At 39.0% G+C, this 24,682-nt stretch overlaps 3 protein-coding genes across 4 annotated transcripts in view; all 3 read left to right on the top strand.

Moving 5' to 3' along the window:
- The window catches only part of LOC105452770 (insulin gene enhancer protein ISL-1), a 31,626-nt gene extending 17,972 nt beyond the window's left edge, over positions 1-13,654 (top strand). The window contains exons 2-6 of the mRNA XM_011694161.1: positions 708-894; positions 4,675-4,979; positions 9,043-9,344; positions 11,660-11,866; positions 12,107-13,654. Of these exons, the coding sequence (XP_011692463.1) occupies positions 708-894; positions 4,675-4,979; positions 9,043-9,344; positions 11,660-11,866; positions 12,107-12,337 (1,232 nt within the window). The 3' untranslated portion in view covers positions 12,338-13,654. The remainder of the gene's footprint in view (positions 1-707; positions 895-4,674; positions 4,980-9,042; positions 9,345-11,659; positions 11,867-12,106) is intronic.
- Positions 13,655-16,384: 2,730 nt separating this feature from the next.
- Positions 16,385-20,125, top strand: LOC105452771 (transcription initiation factor TFIID subunit 5). 2 transcript variants are annotated; one of them, XM_011694163.1, is made up of 11 exons: positions 16,385-16,572; positions 16,739-16,924; positions 17,097-17,299; positions 17,386-17,582; positions 17,674-17,878; positions 18,166-18,285; positions 18,381-18,526; positions 18,615-18,752; positions 19,117-19,310; positions 19,390-19,681; positions 19,790-20,125. In XM_011694163.1, the coding sequence occupies exons 1-11, from the start codon at positions 16,510-16,512 to the stop codon at positions 20,002-20,004; spliced, it is 1,959 nt and encodes a 652-aa protein (XP_011692465.1). In that variant the 5' UTR covers positions 16,385-16,509; the 3' UTR covers positions 20,005-20,125. The 2 variants fall into 2 exon arrangements, with proteins under 2 accessions (XP_011692465.1, XP_011692464.1); XM_011694162.1 differs by having other exon boundaries at positions 19,390-19,720.
- Positions 20,126-20,760: 635 nt separating this feature from the next.
- LOC105452769 (NCK-interacting protein with SH3 domain) lies at positions 20,761-24,227 on the top strand. The gene is made up of 9 exons (XM_011694160.1): positions 20,761-20,993; positions 21,124-21,314; positions 21,399-22,292; positions 22,604-22,806; positions 22,882-22,985; positions 23,069-23,287; positions 23,360-23,532; positions 23,629-23,726; positions 23,813-24,227. Exons 1-9 carry the CDS (start codon positions 20,966-20,968, stop codon positions 23,901-23,903), a joined length of 2,001 nt encoding a protein of 666 aa, XP_011692462.1. The 5' UTR covers positions 20,761-20,965; the 3' UTR covers positions 23,904-24,227.
- The last annotated feature ends 455 nt before the right edge of the window (positions 24,228-24,682 follow it).

Genomic DNA, 24,682 nt, shown 5'->3' with positions numbered 1-24,682 from the left:
TGAAAAAAAAAACTTTTTTAGATCATAATATAAGAATTTCTCAAAAAAATTTTTTGTCGTCGTTTGATTGACAATGCAAACGAGTGCGTAATATCCTTGTTACTTCTCTGGTACGCGCGATTCCATTACGTAAGCTTTATCCGCGAAATCGCTGATAACGCGCTGCGACGCGAAAGCGACGGCAGGACAGATCGACGTATTGATTTGATTTTTCGTTTGTCGGCGGCTTCGCCGGGCACGGCGATGTCGGCGATGTTGTCGCGATCGTTATTTCGCGGCTAATACGTAACTAACGAGTGGTCGTTATTCTCGACGATAAGATCGATCGATCGCCCATTCGTGTTTCAATTCGAGCTCGCGTGTCATCCGTGAAATACGTACAAAATGTCGCGGGCCAGGTTTTCCTTTGTGCTTTCACCGCGGATGTATGCCTCGAGATAACGCGAGATTATTATTTTACGTTATTATCTAATATCAGATTTTTTCGTGGAAACGCAACGATCAGGTCTTCAGATCGAGCGTAACTTTCGTCTTTTTAAGAGATCTTTATAGATTTCGAAAATTGAAGATATACGTATTGTAAAAATGACGATTTCGCACCGTGTTACATTCGGTACGAGAGATTACGATTCCGATTGTAAAATTAAAAATTTTTAAGAACTGTTCTTTTTCTCTCTCTCCAAGTAGATCGATTGTTTGTGTTTCAGAAGGCAGGAGCTCGCTCTGCGTTGGCTGCGGCGGTCGAATTCACGACCAGTGGATCTTGAGGGTAGCGCCTAATCTGGAATGGCACGCGGCGTGTTTGAAATGTGCCGAGTGTCAACAGTTCCTGGACGAGAAATGCACCTGTTTCGTGCGGGACGGCAAAACTTACTGCAAGCGCGATTACGTTAGGTAAGTCACGTCGACGCGTTTCTTTGAAAGAAACTTCACGTTGGAAAGTCGGACAAGGGAAACTTCCTTTGACCGTGATTGTTCAACCCTAGTCGAAAAAAAAAGGAAAGAAAAAACAAGAAAGGATCTTCGACGAGGAACGAACACCACGAGCGTTCGATTTTTCGACACGGGGTGCATTTAAAGGAACGAGGAAAGATCTTCGGGCGTTGCGTTCGACGCCGAAACGTGATTAATTCTTCGCGATTACGAGAGCGACGAAATACGCGCGATGACGTGGGTACGCGTCAAGCGGACGCCGCTCTCATCGTCCGACGGTTAAGTGTCGCTCCTTAACGAACGAATTCCACGAAGAGGTGGAACGAGAGAGGCACTCTGGAAAAGAGAGAGAGAGAGAGACTCCGGGCCTCACGATCGCGGTGCAATATGGTAATTAATGCAAAACCGTGCCTCTTGTCACTGCGACCGCTACATTCTCTGGCGACACGCGATACGCTCTTTCCGATACGCATTTGCAAACGCTTGGGATCGGGAGGCGAGCAAGAGGGAAAAGAATAAAAGAAAAAAGGAGGGACAGAGAAGAAGAAAGAGAGAGAGAGAGAGAGAGAGAGAGAGAGAGAGAGAGAGAGAGAGAGAGAAATGGTCGAGAGGCAGAGATTGGGGAAGGAGAGGGCGACACACAGAGCCGAGAAAGTCCGGAGTATTTTTATCCGAGGTATACACGTGGAGAACGCACGCACACACGTATTATATGCGTAACGCGTACGTATGCCCACATTGCACCGTCACTGTCACGACGTTGCATGCGCTGGCGCGTGCAAAAAGAAGGTGCGCGCAACTATACTATATGCTCGCGCGAGCGAAAGAACTCGCCGGGAGTTTAAGCTCACGAGTCAACGCCGACGAGGCGATGCGTGGCATTGATCGACACCACCCTGGCACACGGTGACGGTTATTACTGACGCTGCGGTTGAAACAGTCGATCCATTCGCGATAGCCGCATAGACGCATGCCAGGGTGTGACACAGCCGATATACACGAGAAACCGCCGGAAGTCTCGTCGATTCTATATCGCGGTATAAAACTGCGAAAAATATCTTTCGACAGCTACGGGGTTACGTAACCCTGGGGTTAAGCAGCTTTTGCCGACTTAAAGTCTCGAAAATATGAGTGAAGACTTTATATGTATATGAAGTTTTTTTTTCATTAATCTTCCCAGAGGCAGACGTAAAATTATAACTTTGCATCGGTGATGTTCAGATTGCTGAGACTCAGATATTTTAATAAGAAGTTTCTCTCTCTCTCTCTCTCTCTCTCTCTCTCTCTCTCTTTCTCTTATTCAGATCTTGAAAATATATTCTCGTTACGTTTGACGACTTACAAAGTAACTTGCTTAAGTAAGTACTTTAAATTGCCGCTTGACAATTTTTTTTAGAGAATAAAGCATGAGCGTCGTCAAGATATTTAATACGAAATGCTCGTTAAACGAAACGTCTATTATCAGATTATTTTTCTTGAAGGATGTATTGTTCGATAATAATCTATTCCTTTTCTATTATTGGTTTTCTGTTCTCCGATGATGACAGAATGACGGACGTGCCTTAATAACGAATCTATAATCGAATCAATTATCATAATTGATTTTGCAATGCTTACATTCAATTTGGTGCGCGGTAACATTAAATTAATTGAAGTTGCTGTACACGTTTCGTTGTTATGTCACTTGCGGCGTGACAGAAATAGGGACGGGAATGTGCCAGAAGTGAAAAAGGCGCATCTCTCGCACGCGCGGAGATTTTTCTTTCTTTCTCGAGTTTTTTTTTTCTTTCACCGTCCACACGACGGTAATGCCGCCAAATAACCCATCGGCACGAATTCGACCTGGACCAAATATTTTTCCGTGTCGAGGCAGCGGGTTTATTTGCGCTGATCCGTCGAATGTCGGGACGTCGCCGTAACACGAAGAAGACTGGCGTATCCGGCCGCGGACTCGAGCGACAGCGATGACGGGCGTTTGTTGTTGCTGTCGCTTTCGTTCAAAAGTCCAAATTACCAAAGTAACTCCCTCCTCATACGTTCTCTTCTGGGTGTTCCCGACGGCGGCCATTTCCGGCAGACAAACGCTAACAATCGCGAAAGTGCCACGATTGTTACATAAAAAATAATCACGCAGTCGAATATGCCAAAATTCGCTGTAGTATGATTTACATACTGTATTGTGTATACAATTATGTACTTATATAATATATTATATTATGTATATATATATTAATATAAATTCAATAATTATATATGTATATTTCTTATACATTTATAATATAACTTTATATATAATTATATACATTAATATATAATTTATATGTAATTTATTATTTGGAAAGATATAAATTATATGCAATTTATATATTTTTAAACTGCAGGTGATGTTTCGAAGTTGGAATGTTGATTCTTTTAATTGGTCTATTTTGCAAAAGTAGAGAATAAAGTTATAAGATGAACATACGATTTTGCTTTGATTATGGTACGCCGCGGGAACGCGAATAATCGTTTGCACGCGTACAAGATGCACCGGCACATCTCTTCATGCGCATAGAGAAAGTTCGACTTTGAAAAATAAGCGGTAGCGATGGTAACAATAGAAATGTCTATTATATATCAACGTGATCGTCAATTACGCGACCGGCAACCATTAATTCCGCGTTACACCGCCATCAATTTCATTCACATTACCGCATTTTTTCCAATTTCAACGATGTACATTGGACATTTCATTATATCCTGGTGCTGCACATATTAGCGCACGGTTTATTTATTGAATTTATATATATGTACATATACTATATACATATGTATGTGGATAAAAAAGTTGGACCTCAATGTACCGCGTACAGAAATAAATATATGACGCGACAATAAAGTCACTTCAGCTCGATTTATGTTCCTCCACTTTGCATTTATCGGATTTAGAACAGACTTTTTTATTTTGTCAACTGAAAATGTTTAAAACTTCGTGATGTAATAAAATAGGAAACAAAGAATGGAGATTTATAAAAAAAACATGAATAAGTTGAAGTTATATATGATTCATTCTCGATATTAGATTGGCATTGATACAAACGTTTTAGCAGTTAGCAGTTATTTCACAATGAGAAATGTGAATAAACAATTATTAATAATTTGCCAGAATTAATATTGACTAATTTTGAATTTTCATTTAAGTATATGTATCAATATAAAAAATTAATCAAAGATTAATGCTTAATGATTCTTGTATTTTCTCAATTATTTAACATAAAATAATGAAACATTTTTTATTCATGACGTTTTAAATATCTGTAATACTTATAGATCGTAATGCGCTAGATATCAAGAAAATCAATTAGAAAAGATGCACAGATCTGTGAATTTGAGAATAAAAATTGTTTAAGAATATTAAACAATCTTCATTCTCTGCATGATCTTATAATTTTGCTATTAAGTTTTGAAGGAAAAAATTAGTACATTAAACAAAAAATCCTTGCAGAATTGTGTAATTTTTTTAAAAATATATTTACACGGAAATTTTTCTGTTTTCTGACTACGTTTGTTTCAATAGAAAAATGTTCTTGATTTTTCGAGCATTCTTCTTTCATTTCGTTAAATTTTTTCATAATCCACAAAATTTAATTCAAGCTTTATTCGCAGTTTTTCTATTTGGGAAGTCGCGCTTTGCGAGCTCGTCATGTTCGTCATTGCATATGTAAAAACTACATCTCTTTTTCTTTCATATATGTGTTACAGGTTGTTCGGTACGAAGTGCGACAAGTGTAGCCAGTGTTTTAGCAAAAATGACTATGTGATGAGAGCGAAAACTAAAATCTATCACGTGGAGTGTTTTCGTTGTTCCGCCTGCATGAGGCGGCTCGAGACCGGCGATGAGTTCGCTCTGAGGCAGGACGGCCTTTTTTGCCGGCACGATCACGATGTCCTCGAGGGCGGAAAGCACTGCACCGGAACCGCTGGTATACCCGGAAGCGAGAATAACAATAACGCCTCCCTGACGAACAACAATCACCATCTGCACCCGAACGACGGCTCGATGTCAGGTGAGCGCATTCGGTCACACGCCGAAAACTTGAACTCCTTTCGTTTTTCCTCTTTTCTTCGCGCGCGTTACACACACTCGACACGTTTCGAAGATGTTGCGAAGATGTGGGCGTCATTGAAAAATCGCAAAAGCTCTCCCCGAGGTTTTTCGAAGAAAGGGAAAAGAGAGAGGAACAGTAACCGCGCCGCGCTTCTGAATTTAGACGTCGCGTTCATCATAAAGTCTACTTTCGTATACAAGTCTCTCGTTATTTCCGTTCTCCTCCCCGTCAGTTATCCTTAATTGAGCAGCGTTATCGAGATTCTGCGATTAAATTATCTCGCGCCCGGTGCGAAATGGGGAAATCCGGCTTCTGACGTGCGTCAGAACGACGGGCTACATCTGTGGATTATCAGGCACAAGTCTATCCACGTGTGTTTCCAAAGACCAAATTTACAAAAGGGTGCCCCGCTCGAGGGTATAAGCTCAAAGGACTCTCCTATGTTGTGTTAGGCTCACGACGTATAATTAGGTGTTGATAATTGAAGCCGTTAAGACCGTAAAGGCTTGACCACTACCCCTCTACACGTCAGGATTACGTGGGCTTAATGTCCTGTAGCCCGGCATAACGCGCGTACGTAGTACCTACGTCCGACCGGCTGGACTGCCACCGAGCGAATTAACTCAATTGAGCCGGGAGCCCGAAATTCAGACGCTAAATCTAAACCGTTATATGTAAGACAGCAGTCCCGGGATTGCACCGGGGCAGCAATTGGGTTTCGGGAGGAAAGGACGATCCGACGAATAATCAATGCTGGAGTTAATGCCAGACGCGTTCGGTTATTAACTCTTTTGACACCTCCGAGTTGAAAGGCAGTCGCAATTACAACTCGCTAATTTACCAAATCGGTTAGTATGTCAATGACAAAGGATTAAGTAAACGTCGGCGAAATCATGCTATCCAAGAATTACGCTTTAAAATACGATACCAGCGCGTCGGGATATTAAACGAAAAAAATTGCGATAAAATAATCTTAAAAATGAGATTTGAGACATTTACATTATACATTTGATGTCAAACAGCACGCGTGATTTCTTTTCTCACTGATACAAAGAGAAGAAATGGATAAATTTTTTTAAATACAATAATCGAGATGCGGAAGGAGAAACCGTGACGCGTGCACGACGTGATCGCGGGCTACCGTTTTTCTCCCGTGTAAATCCCCTCTCCGCGCTTTCTTCCCTCTCAAAATGCAAAGGACAAACGTCGGCATAATTACCCGATATACTAATTTTCGTGCAAATAACCCGTGTGCGGCAGCGTGTGCGCACGTCGTCCCGTGTTTGTCATTGTGATTCGTCATTGGAGATCCGTCGCGCGTGAAACGTCGTTCTCCCTATACGCACGAAAAAGTTTGGACCACCTTGTGCCGACGGTAGTGGCCCGACGTGTCTTCGGAGCGCTGCCGAGGTGCCAAATGTAACACCACCCTGCCAACTACTGTCGCGCATAACTACGCACGATCTGTTTCCTCTTATTCGTATCTTCTTTATTAGCGCGCCGGGGATATCCCGCTGAGGGAACGGGGCATCCGAGTGTGATACACGAACGTGTCGCCGAGTTATTAATAGCCCTCGAATTACCAATAAACTCTAATAAACTGCATATTAAATAAGCTCTCGGATCTACGCGAAATAACAATCGTTTTTTTTTCTGGTATCATGTGATCTGCACGATTCGCGCGACTATTCTTGTTCTATAAACATTTAAAATAAAATGTCTTGGATGTCTTTTCGTATACAGTTTATTTATAATACCTAAGAGAAAGATATAATTCTCATGACTCTTCAAAATAATAAATGGTAAATCCTGTATCTAATCTGATCTTAAATCTTATCTTTTTTTTTCAATTCTGTGAATTTATGTCCCGCGATTATATGAACACTCGCCGCGCTCTGTAGGCGTTAAGAGGATCAGATTTATTAGGACACAGATTATTTACGTGTAAAGAAACAAATTTTCGACGCGGTCGTTTGAGCACGTACACGCTATCAAATAGTCAAACGTCGGTCGATCTTGAAAAGATCAATTGAATATTTGAATTGAGAAGAAGAAATTTAGCTTCTTGCCAGATGACAGTCGAGATAACTTCCCCCTCGTCAAACTGAGGCGTCTCTTCGCGCATTACTCTTTCACTCTTTTCGCGGAAGGTACTTTCCAATCTAGCAGTATGATAGCTATACACGATCCTATACACCGATCGTTTTTCGAAGGTCGAGAGTCTATTCACTCTTCTTATCGTCGTGCCGCCGTGTCAACGCCGGTTTCTCATTCCCGCTTATGCCAACCGAGACCGCTATTTGGTTAGGACACAGAAATAGGATTTCGTTTGTTCTCTTATAGTGTACTCTCGTTGACTTTCCGTCTCTTCCTCGCTGGCGGACCTACTAGATTTCGAACGACGCGACGCCTAAAGCGTCGACGTTATATTATAGAATGCAGCGGGTGAAACGATCGATCAAAATTATAATTGTTATCTCAGCTGCCTCCGAATGACGTGGAATGATTTTAAATGACTTCTGTTATACACTTCATTTTCTCGTTCTTATTACATCGCGAGGGCTTCTTCTCTCTCAACACGCATTCTGTATCGTTTAGAATGTTTAGATCGAATGTTTAGGCAAAGATCGAGGTGCTCGCAAAGATATTTGAAACTTTACTTTTGATTTATTAGACAGAATTTAATAAAATAATTAAAAATTTTGCTAAAGTGTATGTTATATTTAAAAAATCGATAATCACAAATAAATCAGGCACCAAAAGAGTCATATATTATATTTCTTTTTTTAATATCATTAATTTTTTAAATAATATCAATTTTTTAATATTATTTATTTGATATGCTATCTTGCTTGTAACAATCATTTCAATCACGAAAGTTGATGAGGAGACTTACATTTTTTACTGTCTTCCCTTTTTTTTTTTAAAATAAATCTCAGATGCCTTCAAGGAAAAACGACTACGAGACAGACGGGAAGATTAAACAGCGCAATACTTTTTGACAAAAAGAGGAAAGTCTCTGCCACCTTTTGCAAATAAAACATCACCGTGTTCGCGCGACCGTGGCTCTGCGCGAGTCACGAATGTTTCGCGCTTAAACGTTCCGCGATTCCAAGGTCGCTCGGGCTGATCAAGGAATCGCACGAGCACGGGATCCGCGTTTGCCCATCGACAATATTGTCTCTTTGACTGTTGTGTCGAGCGCCGCGCCGGTCCGCAAGGCGATCGCGTCGGTACCTTTTGCTTCGCTCCCCCCCGCGTTGGTCCGCCATGCTGAACCAGTATCCGGATCTCCCATTAGCCGGACTTCGGACCGTTTTGCAAGACCGGTTAGGAAGATAGTCCGGAATCGTATCGCGCCCGTTCCCTTCTTCCGTACCTTGTACCCGGGACGCCTCGTCGCGCGCGACTCTCTCGCGGGATAAATCTTCTCGGGAGGCGGGGTAAGACCCCGCGGGCAACCGCACACCCGCCCTTTGTAACTGTCGAGAGAAAAACGTTAACGAAGAATCCGGAAGAGTCGGCGAAAGATTTATACAAACGCCTCTCGCGAAACGCCGCGTTTCTCTCCCATTCTCGCGATCTCGCGGTTCGAGGGCAATTCGCGCGCTTACGTCAGTTTATTGCTACCATAAAAATGACAACATCTCTTCCTCAAGTCTGCCTATTAGATTAACTAATTAGCTTTGCGTGAAAAAACATTCCCTCGCGTTAATGCGCCTATTTTTTTCCCCCGCGAACTATTAATACCTACTTACGCAAACCGCGAAACAGTGATTCGATCAATACTACTTTAAATGTACACATTTATTTTTCTTATTTATACGTTATCATTCTGCAATTTAGTTTTCTTCGAGAATAAATAGTATCTCGCTTCCTTTAAAACGCGCTCTTCAAAATGTCCCGTAATCCGTATTGTTTATATTTGCATAATTCATACATTTTACATCTGGAACACGTACTCGTTTAGCCCCGGTTTACGGCCACCGCGTGGGAGGACTCTCGACGTTTATGCTTGCAGATTCCGGATCTGAGAGCGGATCGCACAAGGCGGGCGTCGGCGGCGTTCGTGGTTCCGGTGGCCACAAAAGTGGCGGCGGTTCCGACGGCAAGCCGACGAGGGTGCGCACGGTTCTCAACGAGAAGCAGTTGCACACCCTGAGAACCTGCTACGCGGCGAACCCTCGGCCGGACGCCCTGATGAAGGAGCAGCTCGTCGAAATGACGGGGCTGAGTCCGCGCGTGATCAGGGTGTGGTTCCAGAACAAGAGGTGCAAAGACAAGAAGAAGACGATAGCTATGAAGCAGCAAATGCAGGAGAAGGTAACGAGCTATACGACATCGCCGATATCGATTCCCGTATCGGACTGCGCATTGAGGATTAAAGATCGCGAAATAGAGATTTAAAATTCGAATAATCAAAACAAAGCGGATTAAGATTTAAATTTATTTCATTGATCAAATTCTAATCTCCGGCTCGCAATTGCCAATTTTCCAATGCCATAGTCTGGTATGGGCTTAACGGGAAATTATATCGTTTCGATGAATGCCAAATCAATCATTGAATTACCTAATTCAATTTAATAAATTTATAACGAATAAATGTATTAATGAATATATTCTCTCTAGCTTGCGTTTGAGAAGCAGAATTGCTGCGTTAATAACGTTTATCTAATTTCTGGTGATAATAACTGTGACCGCAGAGTTGCACTTATTCGATGATCGCATTTAGAGAAGACAAAACAGTTTTAGCAACTATAATGTCATAATTTTGAAATTCAAGATACTTTTGCTGATTTAAAATCGCAAAAATATATAGAATTGAAAATATAATCACAAAAATAATTGTGACATTAACGTAATTCTCGTCATTTAAATGTAACTTTTAAATTAAGTAACAGTGAAATAGCGGAGTCACGATAGTAATGATAACAAATATAGTTATATAAATTTTATACACTAAACTGTGACAATTACATTTCTGTTTAAATTAAACTTTCGTTTTAAACGAGTCATTGTCATAATAATACATTTTTCGTTATCAATGATATACTTTTGTTAATATAAGCATTTTACGTTACTACATTTTACTATTTTTTTGTATGTCATCCTTTCATATTTACTATAAATAATTATCATCACTATGTTTTCTTAATTCAATTATAATTATAATTAATCAATTAAATACAATTTATTAATTTTTCTAACATAATTTTATAACACAGGTGAAATGCTATTTTTTCTCAATTTTTTATTTACTGGTGTTACTTTTTTTCTGTAGAGTTAGATGAATTCTCATATTAATTCTCTCTCTTTGCCATTAACTTTGTGAGCTATATAAATCGAATAAATGAATACGTAAGGTAATTAATTTGAAATGTTTCCTTCAAATGTTTGGAAAGAAAGGCATCTTTTAGAAAAAAGATGTTTTTAGATAAAGTTGCTTGATTTTTAGAGGAAAACAATTATGCTATCCACAGGTGTTGATGTTAAAATCACGTTAAGGAAATTCCACTTTGGAATTTTTAAGTGGAAATTCCCATTTTTTATTGTATAATCTTATAATTGACGTCAAGATGTTTTCAAAACGCTGGTTTAAAATCTCATTTAAGTAAAAACTTGCCGCGTTAAGATTTGTCAATGTTTAAGGATTTGCATACCATTTTAAATGCCTACCTAAATTATCTTAAAAGAAACACAATATCTAAACAAATGTTTCAAATAAAAGTTGTTTGGTTATGAATAATTTTGGAAAGTGTTAAGGAAAGTGTCAAACCAAATGTGAAATGTAAATTAACTTAATTTTTTGAAATATAAATCTATACTTTTTATTACATATTTACATGGCCGATGACAAATCTAATTCTAAGAACTCAACATTATTTCCTTAAGCAGTCCACATATGTTTTATTTTGTAAGCTTGTTTCGACCGCAGAATTTTCATATGAAACAAATGTTGTCACGAGTTGACAGCTCTGGACGCTATTATTGGACTAAAAATCTAATCTACGGAAAAAAGACACGAATTAAAATTAATTCTTTTCGTTCTTGGTATAAAATTGAATGCTCAGATATATATTTATGCATACACTCTCTTTAACTATGAAAAAGAGATGCTAAATCTGTCCAGATAACAGAAAAGAAAAATTTTTTATTCGAAAAAACATTCAGTTGATAAAATAGACGACTTTCGAATCCGCTTAATCTTTAGGTTCTTCAAAACAGTTCGACATTTTTCTCAACAGTATATAGTTTCTTTTAAGATAATTTAGGTAGGCATTTAAAATAATGTGGCTTACACCTTGAAACTTTAATAGCTCTTAACTCAGAAAGTTTTTACTCAAATGGGGGCTTAAAAGCAGCGTTTTGAAATGTTTCGACGTCAGCTAGAGGAATAAAAAATGGGGATTTCCCACTAAAAATTTCAAACTTACATTACTGTGACCGTATCTGTAGATAAATAGACACAACTTCTTCTACCTTCAAAATCAAACAACTTTTATCTGAAATATTTTTTAAATACCTTTCCAGATATTCGGAGTGGACATTTGAAATGGATCATTCTGTATAACGAGACCGTATAACGAGACCGCTATCTCGATGAATGATCTAATGGAACCAAGCACTTTTTATTTCAGGACGGGCGTAAATTGGGCTTCGGCGGTATGCATGGCATACCGATGGTTGCCAGCAGCCCCGTGAGACACGAGAGTCCTATCGGTATGACGCCTCTGGAAGTTCAGGCTTATCACCCGCCGTGGAAGGCGCTTTCGGATTTCGCGCTTCATACGGACTTGGACCGACTGGATCCTAACGCGCCGTCGTTCCACCATTTAGTGTCTCAGGTAACGTGTCATGTTCAAAGCATTTAACTTCTCGTTTTTGCGAAGATCGCCGAGAGAGCGACTATAGCCTCGCACGGCGACTTTCGCGAGTAAGATTTTATCGAGAGGAAATATCTTTTTGCGAATATAAGTAGAATAAATACGAATGCAAGAGAATGATATATATTCATACATAGAATTGCCAGGAATTGTCTTTATTACTAGGAAAATCGAGCTCTGTCATTGTGTCAATAATTGCAGATGCACGGCTATGATCTGCACGGGGGACCACCGGCGCAATTGGCACCCCCGTCGGGGATGCTCGGCGGACCGATGAGCGACGGCGGGGGCGGACCGCTGCCGCCCCCGGGGCCCCATCATCCGGGCGGTGGCGGGCCGGACATGGGCCAGCATCCCGACAGCACCGACAGCTACGTGACCTACGTCGAGAGTGACAGTGACTCGTTTCACCACGATACGGGAAGTCCATAGTGTCGTGCGAGGCACGAACTGAAAAAACCCACCATGACCCCGTCGTCCTTCGCTTTCGTAGCGACCCTCGTCGTGGTGCTCGCCATAACGGCGAGATGCCTGCAACGGCGGATATGAAGTGTGGCCGAACGGAACCGGGGAACACGCGGACCGTGGATACAGGAGGAACGACTCTCAGATACCAAAGGACTCCATCGATCTTTCGACGATAATCAAAAACCGCTCTACTACCAAAAGTGGCTAGGAAAACGACAATGACGAAATACAAATACGTTGGAAACGACGCGGGCGGCGAAGGAAGAAGAGGGGGGGGGGGAACAATGTCGCTGTCTTGGACGTACATAAATAATGTATTTTCGCTTCAGTTTTGATTTCGTTGAAATGTGTCACCGTGAGACGTTTTGCGAGAAACAACTGTCTAATCATTGAGCGTACAAAAAGTTTCGAGAACCTTGAAACAAGTTTGAAGAGTCTTGAACAGTCCTGTATATTGTCAGCTTATTGATATATAAAATCGATTCTGGCCAGACCGAGCGTTATGTTATTTCGATTCCCATCATTTTGGCTTCTGATAAAACATGACGTTTCCGCGTTTGCCTCTATCGTTTTTCTTTTCTTGCGTATTTTCACTGTATTACCGGACAACAATGGAAATTTGCTGCCTATGTAAAATGTCATAATATCAATTACGCTGGAGACTTGTAAACGGCTTGTACGCGTGTGTCGTTAACTGCCTGTATATATAAAAGAAGGGGGACGCGATTCGATATCCAGTAAATCCAGTACTGGAGATACACTGTACATAGTTGCTACTCGCTGTAAATCTAAGCAAATGTTAAATCATGATGTACTCAGGCGCAAGTTGTAGCGTAGAATATGAATAATGGAATATATATATATACAGATATATGTAGGCACGCTAAATTTACATTGATAATTACATTATTCCAGTTATGTTAAGTTTCGTAAACGGCAGAGATATGCTCGCAAAAAAGGATTACAAATGCCACATAATGTTTCCATTTAACCATCCGCGGCGAGAAAGTTGCCGTTATCGTCGTTGATATTTCTGCGTTATCTCAAAGTTTGTACGGAAAGATGACTTTGTATTTGTACGACACACGCCTTGATTTGTTAAGAGATGGATTACGCTTAGTTACCGAAGAAGCACAAGGGAGCGGTGTGCTCCTTCGTTTATATCGAATATAAGAAAATTACATTTCAATGAATCGTGCAATCGATATCGCTTAGCAAGAAGCGAGCCGAAAGAGAATTAAGAAAAAAGAGATTAATAGGAATTAATCATATATAATATATATATATATGTATATATTATAATATATATAATATATTCCAATGATATTTTTATCAGAAATTTACATTTGATTTCTATTATATATATTATATGTAATATATATACATTATATGTTATATAGTCGTGAAAGATTAAAAATTCATTTAATTTTTAGTGTATAGAGGAAAGTCACCGATACTAACGTAGATTTTGTAAAAAAACACCCGTTTATTTCTCGGAAACTTCTCGGAACTGAACGTTTCCAAAAAATGTCTCAGGAACTTGCACTTTATTAATATTGACGAAAACGTAATATGTTTAGACAATTAAAGAGGTAAAAACTCATATTATTCATATATTATAATTTTTGAGTCTATACATAAAATCAGTTAAAAACAAATTCTGCAAATGCGAACTAGCATTTCTTCACACAATTTTCTTTCACAAATTGTGTAGTTTAAATAATATTGAATATATTATTGTTAATTTTAGATTTGTTAAACATATTTTAAGTTTTCTAAAATTGTGTTATATATTAAATATAAAGTAAACTATGTTTTATTAATATTTTTCTCTTTTTATTTGGCACATTTTAACTGGCGCATATTTGCTTATTTTACGAAAATGTTGGATATTGAAAAATTTTAAACAGTATTAAAACAACTAAAGTTATCTAGATAAATGACACTTTTTTGTATTTATGAGTTGTTTTAGAGTTTTATTTTTAACTTTTACTTAATAAATATAATTTAAAAGCAAAGTGGTATGACGGTAACCTTTCTCTATACACAAATATATAATAGAAATTTATGTGTAATTTCCATATGTTACATATTAAATTTCTACTCTTTGAAACAATGAATTAGTCTCAAGATCGTTAAATTCGCTATTATTTTTCTTCCTGTTTTTAAGCAAATGTACATACTTCGCGATGCGTAAATGGGAATTAAAAACTTAATTTAAAAGAAACTAATGAATTTCGAAGATTAGGTTTTGAATTTTGTAAAAAAAAATTTAGATTCGTACGGACAGATTTTTGCGTCAAATCGTGTCATTTGTATAAATCTGTTTCACCTTTTGCACGAAACAATTACAAATAAGGACTGGTATTCATTGAATACGGATAATTTTGGAATTATTTGGAAATATTACCGTTTCAGTTTCTCGCGACATTGAATGTAGCTTTTCATGATTTTCTGCGGCTGCGACTGAAAAATAAATGAAATAGGGACTCGAAATACTGCGCGTTACTTTCGCAAGCTACTTTCTAGTCTCGCGTCTCAGAATTATTGTTTCCTAATATTTTTGGGAATAAACGACGAGCGTTCGTTACAAGCACTTTCCGATACTAGAGTCTGTTTTAGGTGAGACGGAAGGCGCAATGAATTGTGTATAACATTGATTATATTATTAATTAGCTATTTATTTAGCGGGAGCAGCGATGAAAATTCGCCACGCAGCACACGCGTGGCCAAGCCTTTCCGAGTATATAGGACCCGTTGTATACACCGCTCTCTTGTACGTAATATGGTTAAAAAAAAAAGAGAAAGGAGAGAGAGATCATGTAAATCTAATATTTCGTAATTCGTTCAAGCATCTTCGAATTTGTATGATATTTCTATACTGGCACAATGTATGTAATAAACTGTCGAACAAAAACACTTCGCTGAGATTTCCTTACTTCGAGCGCTTGTACAATTATATTAGTTATTTGAGAAACGTACATTTCGGAAATTTTTTATCTAAAAATTACTTAGAGGCTCATTAATTGTTCTTAAAAATCTAGACAAAGTGAAAACTTGCAAAAGCGCGTTTCTACGAGATTCTAATTAATTCTTCTAAAAAAAGAGAATCAATGGATTTAATGATAAAAAGTAACTGCATTAATTAGTTGTTAAATAATCTCGATATATCGATCTCATTTCAATTGTTTAATATTAATTGTGAAAAGAAATCAAATTCATATGTACAGGAGCGTGGGAAAATAGTTAATTAAAATTGAAAAGTGTTCGTGTCCATTGTTCAAACAATTATCGAAAGAGAGACAAGAATCATTTCTCTACGAAAAAGAGAGCTAATTTATAGATCTGAACGCATTAACTATAAACATTTTTCATGAATAATAATCGATCGACGACATATTTACATACTTGACGATTGCAGTCCGTATAATATCTGCGTTGCGGTCCCGCAAAAATCTCCGTCGATCGACTCCGAATCTGCAGACGAGGATTAGCTGCCGTCAGGATCTATCCAAATCGATTTGCAGAACTTGGAACACCACAAAAAGTCTGTTTCCGTGCGCATATCTAGTACGGCGTCACTCAACTACGAGCTGGCTACAACGAGCACTGCGCGCGGAGTCACTTTGAAATTCCACCTGCAGCGGTCGAGGTACTGCGGTAACAAATACGCGGTGATGAGGTACATCGCGTTTGAGGCAAGGGAGATGCCCTTTTCGACGACCCTTCGTGCGCGAGGATACGCTTCTGGATACGGCGAGAAAATCGTGAGAAGCGCGCGGAATATCGTCGAGCACAAATCCGTTCGGTTCGCGACGCGCCGCGTTCTACACAACTAGACGCGAAATCTATCGAAGCCGCGAGAATCGCAATCGTGGCGAAATCGCAATCTCGAGACTATCGATTGCTATCGATCGTTGCGATCGTGACGCCACGCGGCGAGGAATGCAGGACTGCGCTGCACTACCAGCACTATCTGCACTACCAGGTACCACTTTATTACGTTTCCAGTTGACGAGTTGACCACAGTTGACTGAGAACGCTCCGGTAGTTCGGTGTGCTTGGACGCTTTGATTTCGCGACAAGTTTTTTTGAATTTGTTTTTCTCGGTTGTCAAGAAGGATATTTGTGTGAAAATGGATAACGAGAAGAATACTATGATCGCTGTTTTGCAGCTTTTGAAGAAGTACAATTTAAAGGTAAGTCAAAAAATCCCAAGATATCCCCTCACCGCCAAAAACGCGCGTCCTAACCTACATTCGTCAGTGTTATTGAGTAATTTAATAAATACATATAAATCTTTTCACACGCCGTAATTAGAAACAAATGCCAATGAATGTTTGTTGTTTTACGTTTTCTTTTTAGGGAACCGAGGAGTTGTTTAGAAAAGAAGCCAATCTCACCGACATCTCACTTGACGACGCTCAGCAATCTGATTCTGATGTGACCAGCGTTCTTTCCGCTTACAAAAGCGAGGGAGATCCTGCACAATACGAGAAAGCGTACAGCGAATTGAAAAAGTTTGTGGAAGGAGCTTTGGATATTTATAAGGTAAGCCAAAGTTACCGCACACAAACAAGTATTTTGTGTCGAGTGACAGTATATATATTCTTTGAGGTATATGTCATTATGTAAAATGATGATTTATTATATATATAATATATAATAAATAATATATAAACCTGTATTATATGATATTATATATGTTGTATACAAAACACAGCACGAGTTGGGAACCATACTATATCCAGTATTGGTACACATGTATCTGGAATTGGTTTACAATAATCATTCCAAAGAGGCGAAACAACTCATGGAAAAGTTCAGTGGGAACTTAGAAGATTATTATCAGGATGACTTGAAGAGATTGTGCAATGTAACAAAACGGGAGCAAATGGCAGGGAATGAATTAACAGACACTTTCAAGTAAGCATAGAGACGTACGATTATATGATTAATGTTGTGTTAAACGTATTATCATCTAATACATAATATCTGACATCTACTTGCAGATCAAATCAGTTTATAATCAGAATGTCGAGGGATACCCTTTCGATACTGAAACGACATTTGCAAGAAAAGAAATATAGTGTCTTATTAAATATCATACAGGAGCATCTTTACTTTGACATGTATGAGGGCGTTGCTCGCAATAAGCAGCAGATAGAAGCAACGTCTGGGGCTATGGTAGGCGAAGCTACCAGGCAAGGTAATAAAATGGTTTTGTATCTCAAGGAGAATTATTTTGTTTTTTTTTAATGGTTCATTGAAAAAAAATTAACAAAATTGTTAAAATGCAGATAACAAGACCAAAGTCTATTACGGGCTTTTAAAGGAGCCTGATATTCAGTGTGTGGAGCCAAACAAAGAAGAGGAAGATGATACAGGTGGCGGAGACGGAGATAAACCAAAGAAGAAAAAGGCTAAGAAGGATCCGTTATTTTCAAAGAAGACGAAATCCGACCCGAATGCACCACCTGTTGGCAGAATGCCGTTGCCCAATTTGTAAGATGAATATATTGTCTCATCAAATAAATAAATTGATGCTAGTAAACGTAGTTAACTCACATCAACGTTTGAATAATGGCCAGCAAATATTCATAATTGTTGATGAGAGCCAGTCGCCCATAGCTGGGCAGTTTTGTCATTCGAGGCACTTGCAAAGTAATAACCGTGCGGCGAGAATGAAATTTTTTAGCGATCTTTTAATGATTTGTTTATATCGGCATTAAAGAATCGACAGGATATGTTGCTTCTGTGTCTTTCACACAACTTACATATTTTCAATTTAGGAAAGATGCGGATAAGCTAGAAAAAATCAAGGCACTGAGGGAAGCGTCAAAGAGAGTTGTCCTCGGACCTGACACATTACCATCTATATGTTTTTACACAATGTTAAACACCCTTTATACGTAAGTGCATAAAATCAAATTTTTCTCATTAAAATTCACTTGCAAGTCTTCTTTTGTCGTGTTTAATAAATATAAATCGTCATTTTTTTTATTAGTGTAACAGCGGCAGAAGTAGCGGAAGACTCAAGTCTATTAGCTACCGGATTTAGTGACTCCGGCATAAAGGTGTGGAGTTTAATCCCACAGAAACTGAGATTGATGAAAACGGGTGAACAATTACAAGAGATTAATAGGGAAGCAGGTACGTGGCAGGCAATATATAAAATCAAGATAGAAATCAACTTTCTTAATTTATATTATATAAAGTTGTGTTTTGGAAAACATTACAGACGACGTATTGGTTAGAATGATGGATGAACGTACATCCGAAACCGCAAGAAACCTCTATGGTCATAGTGGGCCAATTTACAATCTTTCATTTAGTCCAGATAGAAATCTTCTGCTTTCATCGTCAGAGGACACTACAAGTAAGACATTAATGCAGTAGCATTAAGTTAATTAATGCTTATCTATTACACCTATATGTATTTAAATAATTAAATAATAATGTGTGTATACGGTTATAATTTTAATATATGTATAAAAAATATCTCAATATCTATTATGAGAGGAAATATAATAAAAGTTATTAGCGTAATATAAATTATTTAATTTAGTGTGCTAATGTTATATTAATAATAATTAATGTACTTATATTAGTGTAATATATATATAAAACATTTTATTTATGTAACAATTGATATAATTTGAATTATATCAATTGTTACATGATTTACATTGATTTTTAAAGAAATAATAGATATGATAATTACAATAATTTCGATTGTCCAGTAAGGCTATGGTCATTGCACACATGGACATGTGTCGTCTGTTACAAGGGCCATCTATATCCCGTGTGGTGCGTGAAATTCTCGCCGCACGGTTATTACTTTGCAAGCGCCTCGAATGACAAAACTGCCCGGCTATGGGCGACTGACTCTCATCAACCATTACGAATATTTGCTGGCCATTATTCAGACGTTGATGTGAGTTAACCAGCGTTTACCAGCATCAATTTATTTGCCCGATGAGAGAGCCACGACTGTTATTCCATTATCTTTACAGGTAGTTCAGTTCCATCCAAATTCGAATTATGTCGCGAGCGGTTCGAGCGACATGACCGTGAGATTATGGGACTGCGTGACTGGCAGCCAAGTCCGACTGATGACCGGGCACAAAGGGCCGATTTTTTCCTTGGCCTTCTCGACGGAGGGTCGCTTCTTGGCCTCAGCTGGCGCGGATCACCGTGTGCTCATGTGGGATTTGGCACACGGCCACCTTGTCGCGGCCTTGTCCGGCCATACGGCCAACATTCACTGTCTGTCGTTCAGTCGGGACGGCAATATTTTAGTCTCAGGTACGTTCACCGTCCATCGTAAATTTATGCGGATCAAAGGTGAGAATGTATCGAACGATCACGTGTATCGTGCATTAAAAAATTTATAACCCACGTCATCATTGGCAGGTTCTTTGGATTGTACACTGAAATTATGGGACTTCACGAAGTTAGCGGAGGAGATGAGTTTGGAGGACGTCAACGTTTCGCACAATCCAGACGTGAAAACCAACTCGGAATCTTACCTGCTGCGCACCTTCGCGACGAAGAATACGTCTGTCCTAACGTTACATTTTTCACGTAGAAATTTACTACTGGGCGTCGGCATGTTCGAGTCGACATAATCCGTGAATTTTATCATTACATACATAAGAGAACGCGAAAGTCCATATATGTACAAACTATTTAAATCGATGAAATGTATCATAAAAGTTATTAATAGATTTTTCACATTTATTATTCTCAGTGTGTTGCCATTAATGATTATGATATAACGTACGAGAAATTCTCAATTTCTCTTGATACCCAATGAAGTACGATAAGAGATTCGAAATTACATTTTATTGAGATACTGGTCTTTGAGATGAGCTCGTTTTATTTGTATTTGTAAATTAAATTGCTCTCGATTGACATACTTATTTAGATCCTTATAGGCCTGTTCTTTCAGCTGAATTTCTTGCCATTCATCTTTTCTCGCTATTTTTTTTTTTAATGGACAGAAAAAGAGGAAAAATGAAGATAGAACTGCGCAAGAAGTTTAACTGAACAAAAAAAAAAAACAGACCTATTGTGTGCAAATTGCCGAGTAAGAGGTAGGCCGAGCGTGTGCGGAATGAATACGCGTCGCGATCGATAATCCGCGCGAATTTGTAACGTGTGCGATAGCATGCGATAGCGGGTGAATGGGTGAACGGCAGAATAGTGTTCGATGCCGATGCCAATCTCTCTCTTGCGCGGTAAATGCGGTAATAAGCGCCGACATACGACAGCGATATACGTGTGTGTGTGTGTGTGTGTGTGTGTTTGTGTGCATGTGTGTGATGTGTGTCAGTGTCGCGCAGTGCGACAGTGATTTAAACACACCACGCTGACCACGCCACACACGCGCAGCGCGCACGACCATACACACATACACACACACACACGGAAAGGCCGGTCGGAGCAAAAAAGTCCCATTGACGGAAAAAGGCAGGTAGGAGGGAAATGAGATGTCCGGGCGCGAAGGAAAGTAAGTAGGCGGTTTCTCCGGCGTTCCGGTTTTCACCTGGGCGTTGTCGCCGTCGCTTTTCACTCTCGCTTTCGACGATGGACGAGAACGGTGCGACGAGGTTAGGTGAGTTCGCCGCATATTTGTACTCCTCCCTGGTGACACACGCGGATTCTCGTTTTCCACCTCTTGCGATATTTTCTCTCCCTTTTTCCCGGCTGACTCTGACCTTTACATATCGCGTCTATACTCACAGCTGCGGACAGCTACGAGATGGTTAAGGCCATGTACGACTTCAAGGCCACGTTCGCCAAGACTCTCAGCTTCCGGGAGGGCGAGTACTTTATCCTGCTGCAGCGTAACGTCAAGCAGAAAAACTGGTGGCAGGTGGTGAACAGAGGGGGACGTCTGGGCTACATACCGTCCAATTACGTTGCCTCCGTGAAGGTACGTGGAACTCGATTCCCAGGAACTTCCGAGTCCTGAGTGTGTGTACGAGTGTATTGTATATATTGTCGACTGATCCGCCAGGCGCAGCCCCAGTTCCTGATCGACTTTCTGGAGGACTGTATACTGACGTTGGAAACGGAAATTAAGAAGGACAGCGAGTCGGTGCAGCCCGACAAGCAGGATCTCCTGGCGAAGCTGACTGAACGGAAGGCACAGGTCGAGCTGAGCAAAAAGTCCAAGAGACAAGCGCCTAAACCACCGGAGTTGGACTGCGGCATTTTACCTAGGGAGACGCATTCCGCGATTGCTTGCGACAATACAGAAGCTGACGTCAAGTCGGCGCCGAGCAACACCTCCTACGCGACGGCGCAGACGACCCTTCGCGGCAATAACGTAGACCACATTCCGGCGGTTGCGCAACGGGTAAACGGCGACGAGCAACGTGTGCAGTCGCTCCCGCGTCAATCGTCTTCGGACATCGTTCAGAAGGCCCAGGCGTCGGTCAGCGACGTTCGTAAGAGCGCCTCGCAAGGTAGCATACAAAATCTGAGCGGCGTCTCGCCGATCAAAAGCAATAGCTCGCCCGTTAAGCAGAACAGCTCGCCGATCAAGAGAGAGAGCAATACTCTGCAAGCGATTAATTCGCGGAGCGCTTACCAACTGCTCGATCAAGTGCGCAAAAACACTCAGCTCAGTCACGAGATGTCCAAGGTGGCGGTCACGGTCGTGGTGTCTAGCCTGCGGCAGTTGCTGCCGGAAACTGTAAGTCATTATCTCGACGCTCTGCTGCATCAGCTGCAGACACCGTTGACCGTGTCGAAAATGAGTATAGAAGAAACTTACGATGCTAATAGATTGAAAATTATATTCACCGAGCTGACTTCGTGCAAGGAAGATTCGCAGCAAAGGAGTTGGATGCTTTATGAAGATGAATCCATCATCGTGGAATATATTAAAGAATTGACCGAAATATTGGTAAGTTTTTGTTTTATGAAACTATAACTTGCCATTCTGTCGACGTTACATGTTTAGCATTAAACTTGACTCTTAATAGTTAATATTGTATAAGCTTGTTTCTAACTTTTTTAGATTTTTTCCAAATTTATATGAATACATTTAAAAATGTGTGATCTGTGTTTTTATTATAATATATATATATACATATATGATATGATTGTCAATACTAAAAATGTGATTGATTTAATTATTTAACTGTAAATATGATTTACTTAGTTTTATTATTATATGAAATAATTAATATTCATGCATATATTTTTTTTTTTCAGACTAATGCCGACGCAAATGTATCCAGACACGTTTTAAAGCAAGATAGATACAATGGCGTAACAATATTAATACAGTATTATCAGATGGAGGCGAGATGGACCATTAGACAACTGTTGTTGCAATCATTTGGCGTTATGTGCAGTTTAGATCCAGTGGTTCTAACTATAATGTTAAATAGTATCTTACCAATGGAACTAGCGAGGTATTACGAGTTAAAACATTTAATATAATGAAGTATACAATATTTAAATAATAACGAAAATTCTTATTTTCGCAGGGATATGAAGAGTAATCCCAGGAATGTATTAAGATTAAATTATTCGTCGTTATTACTTACAATGATTTTTTCAATGGGTGAACCCATGCCAGTTACGCATTTAGGTAAGTAAAATAAAGCATCGATATTATTGAAAATATAGATTAAAATGTATATTTTTTATTAATTGTTTCTTGTTTTTTTACAGAACAACTTGGTTCAGATTTTATATCGTTCCTGCTGGACCTAATAGAAACACCACCCGATACAGATCTGGAAGATCAAATCCCAGACTTGTTTATAAATTTGATATTGTCCTACAATTTACAATTTACATCTTCTGAGAATATCGTGCTAAACGCTTTACGTGAGCGGACAGTGGCCAAGACCTTCACTGAAAAGATTTTATTTCTCCTCAACAGAGAAGGTAAATTTTATAGGCAAATAATATGTATGTCAGAGAAATGACTCGAGCTGACGAACTTTTAACTTAACGCAGAGGATCCGGTACGAATATTTGATCACGAGCCACAACCGCCGCATTCTGTGTTGAAACTATTTGTCGACTTGTTCAGTAATGATGCCATAGCGAGTCTCTTTTACACCAACGACGTGAAAGTTCTTATTGACATTATACTACGTCAACTGTTCGATATGTTCCCGGGTGATAAGGTATTATGTCATATTGTGATAAAAAAAATTCACATTGGACTTGTCACAACAATTTTATATGTATATCTAATATACATCTTCAATATGCAATGACAGCGTAGACAATATCTGGAGCTTTGCCGCCGTGTTCTGCGCACATCCAACTATAATGAGCATCGTCATCGATCTGGAGATTTATTAAGATGTTTTACAAGGTAAAGATTTAAAATATATACTTTATTTTAACTTAAATATAAGTGTTGAAACTTTCATTACACGTACATTTTGTACTTTGTGTTAGGATATTTTGCGAGGAAACAGTGGAGAGTCACGAAGACCAGCAAGTAGTACGCGAGATTAGCAACGAATTTCCGCACTTGTTCAGATTGTGACAATTAATTCCCTCGTCTGACCAAGATTTGGACGAAGACGATTTGCAAACTCTTGTTTAAAAATAAAGATCTGAGAATTCATCAACGGTAAGGAAGAATCAAATTCATGACAAATTTTGTTGTTAGCCCTTACGGCTTTTTCTATATTTTATCTAGTAAAGGGATACGCACACAGCTTATGAAATAACGTAATATGTTTTACGACTGCCATAAATGTCTTCATTCTGTTGGTGCTATGAGACATCTTTGTGTAAATGAACTATTTAGTAGGATATATGAAATTGCTATCATATATGCGTGAAACATGAAACATAACTAGTTAAAGAGATCCTTTTCATTCTTATTATGAGGACCATTGATATTTAAAAACATTCCAACATTTGCATAATTAAATTATTTAATATAGTTAATATTAATATATAAGTAAAATAATTTATATATAGAGATTATATATATATATATATATATTGAGATAAACTTTAATATAAACACATACAGCTGATACATACATCTCTGTGTGTATTGTTAAAAAAAAGATGGAGAAATTAAAGTAAAATTACTAGTATTATTTCTCCAAATAAAAGTGTAGTCTAGTCCACGTCTATGTGTATGTCAGAACACAATATTCTAAGTCATAGAAATTTATATAAATTCTAGCTTATATCTTAGTTTTCCAAAAGATACCAATATTTTCTTTAAAATATTGTTGAAATATCGTTAGTTTGCAAATGTTTTGATCTAAAATAAAATTTTAGGTAAAAATTCGTTACGGACTTAAT

Source organism: Wasmannia auropunctata, unplaced genomic scaffold (genome assembly GCF_000956235.1).
Source record: "Wasmannia auropunctata unplaced genomic scaffold, wasmannia.A_1.0 LD336026.1, whole genome shotgun sequence".
Lineage (NCBI taxonomy): Eukaryota > Metazoa > Arthropoda > Insecta > Hymenoptera > Formicidae > Wasmannia > Wasmannia auropunctata.
Note: the sequence above shows the minus strand (reverse complement) of the source record. Positions and strands in the feature narration are given on the sequence as shown.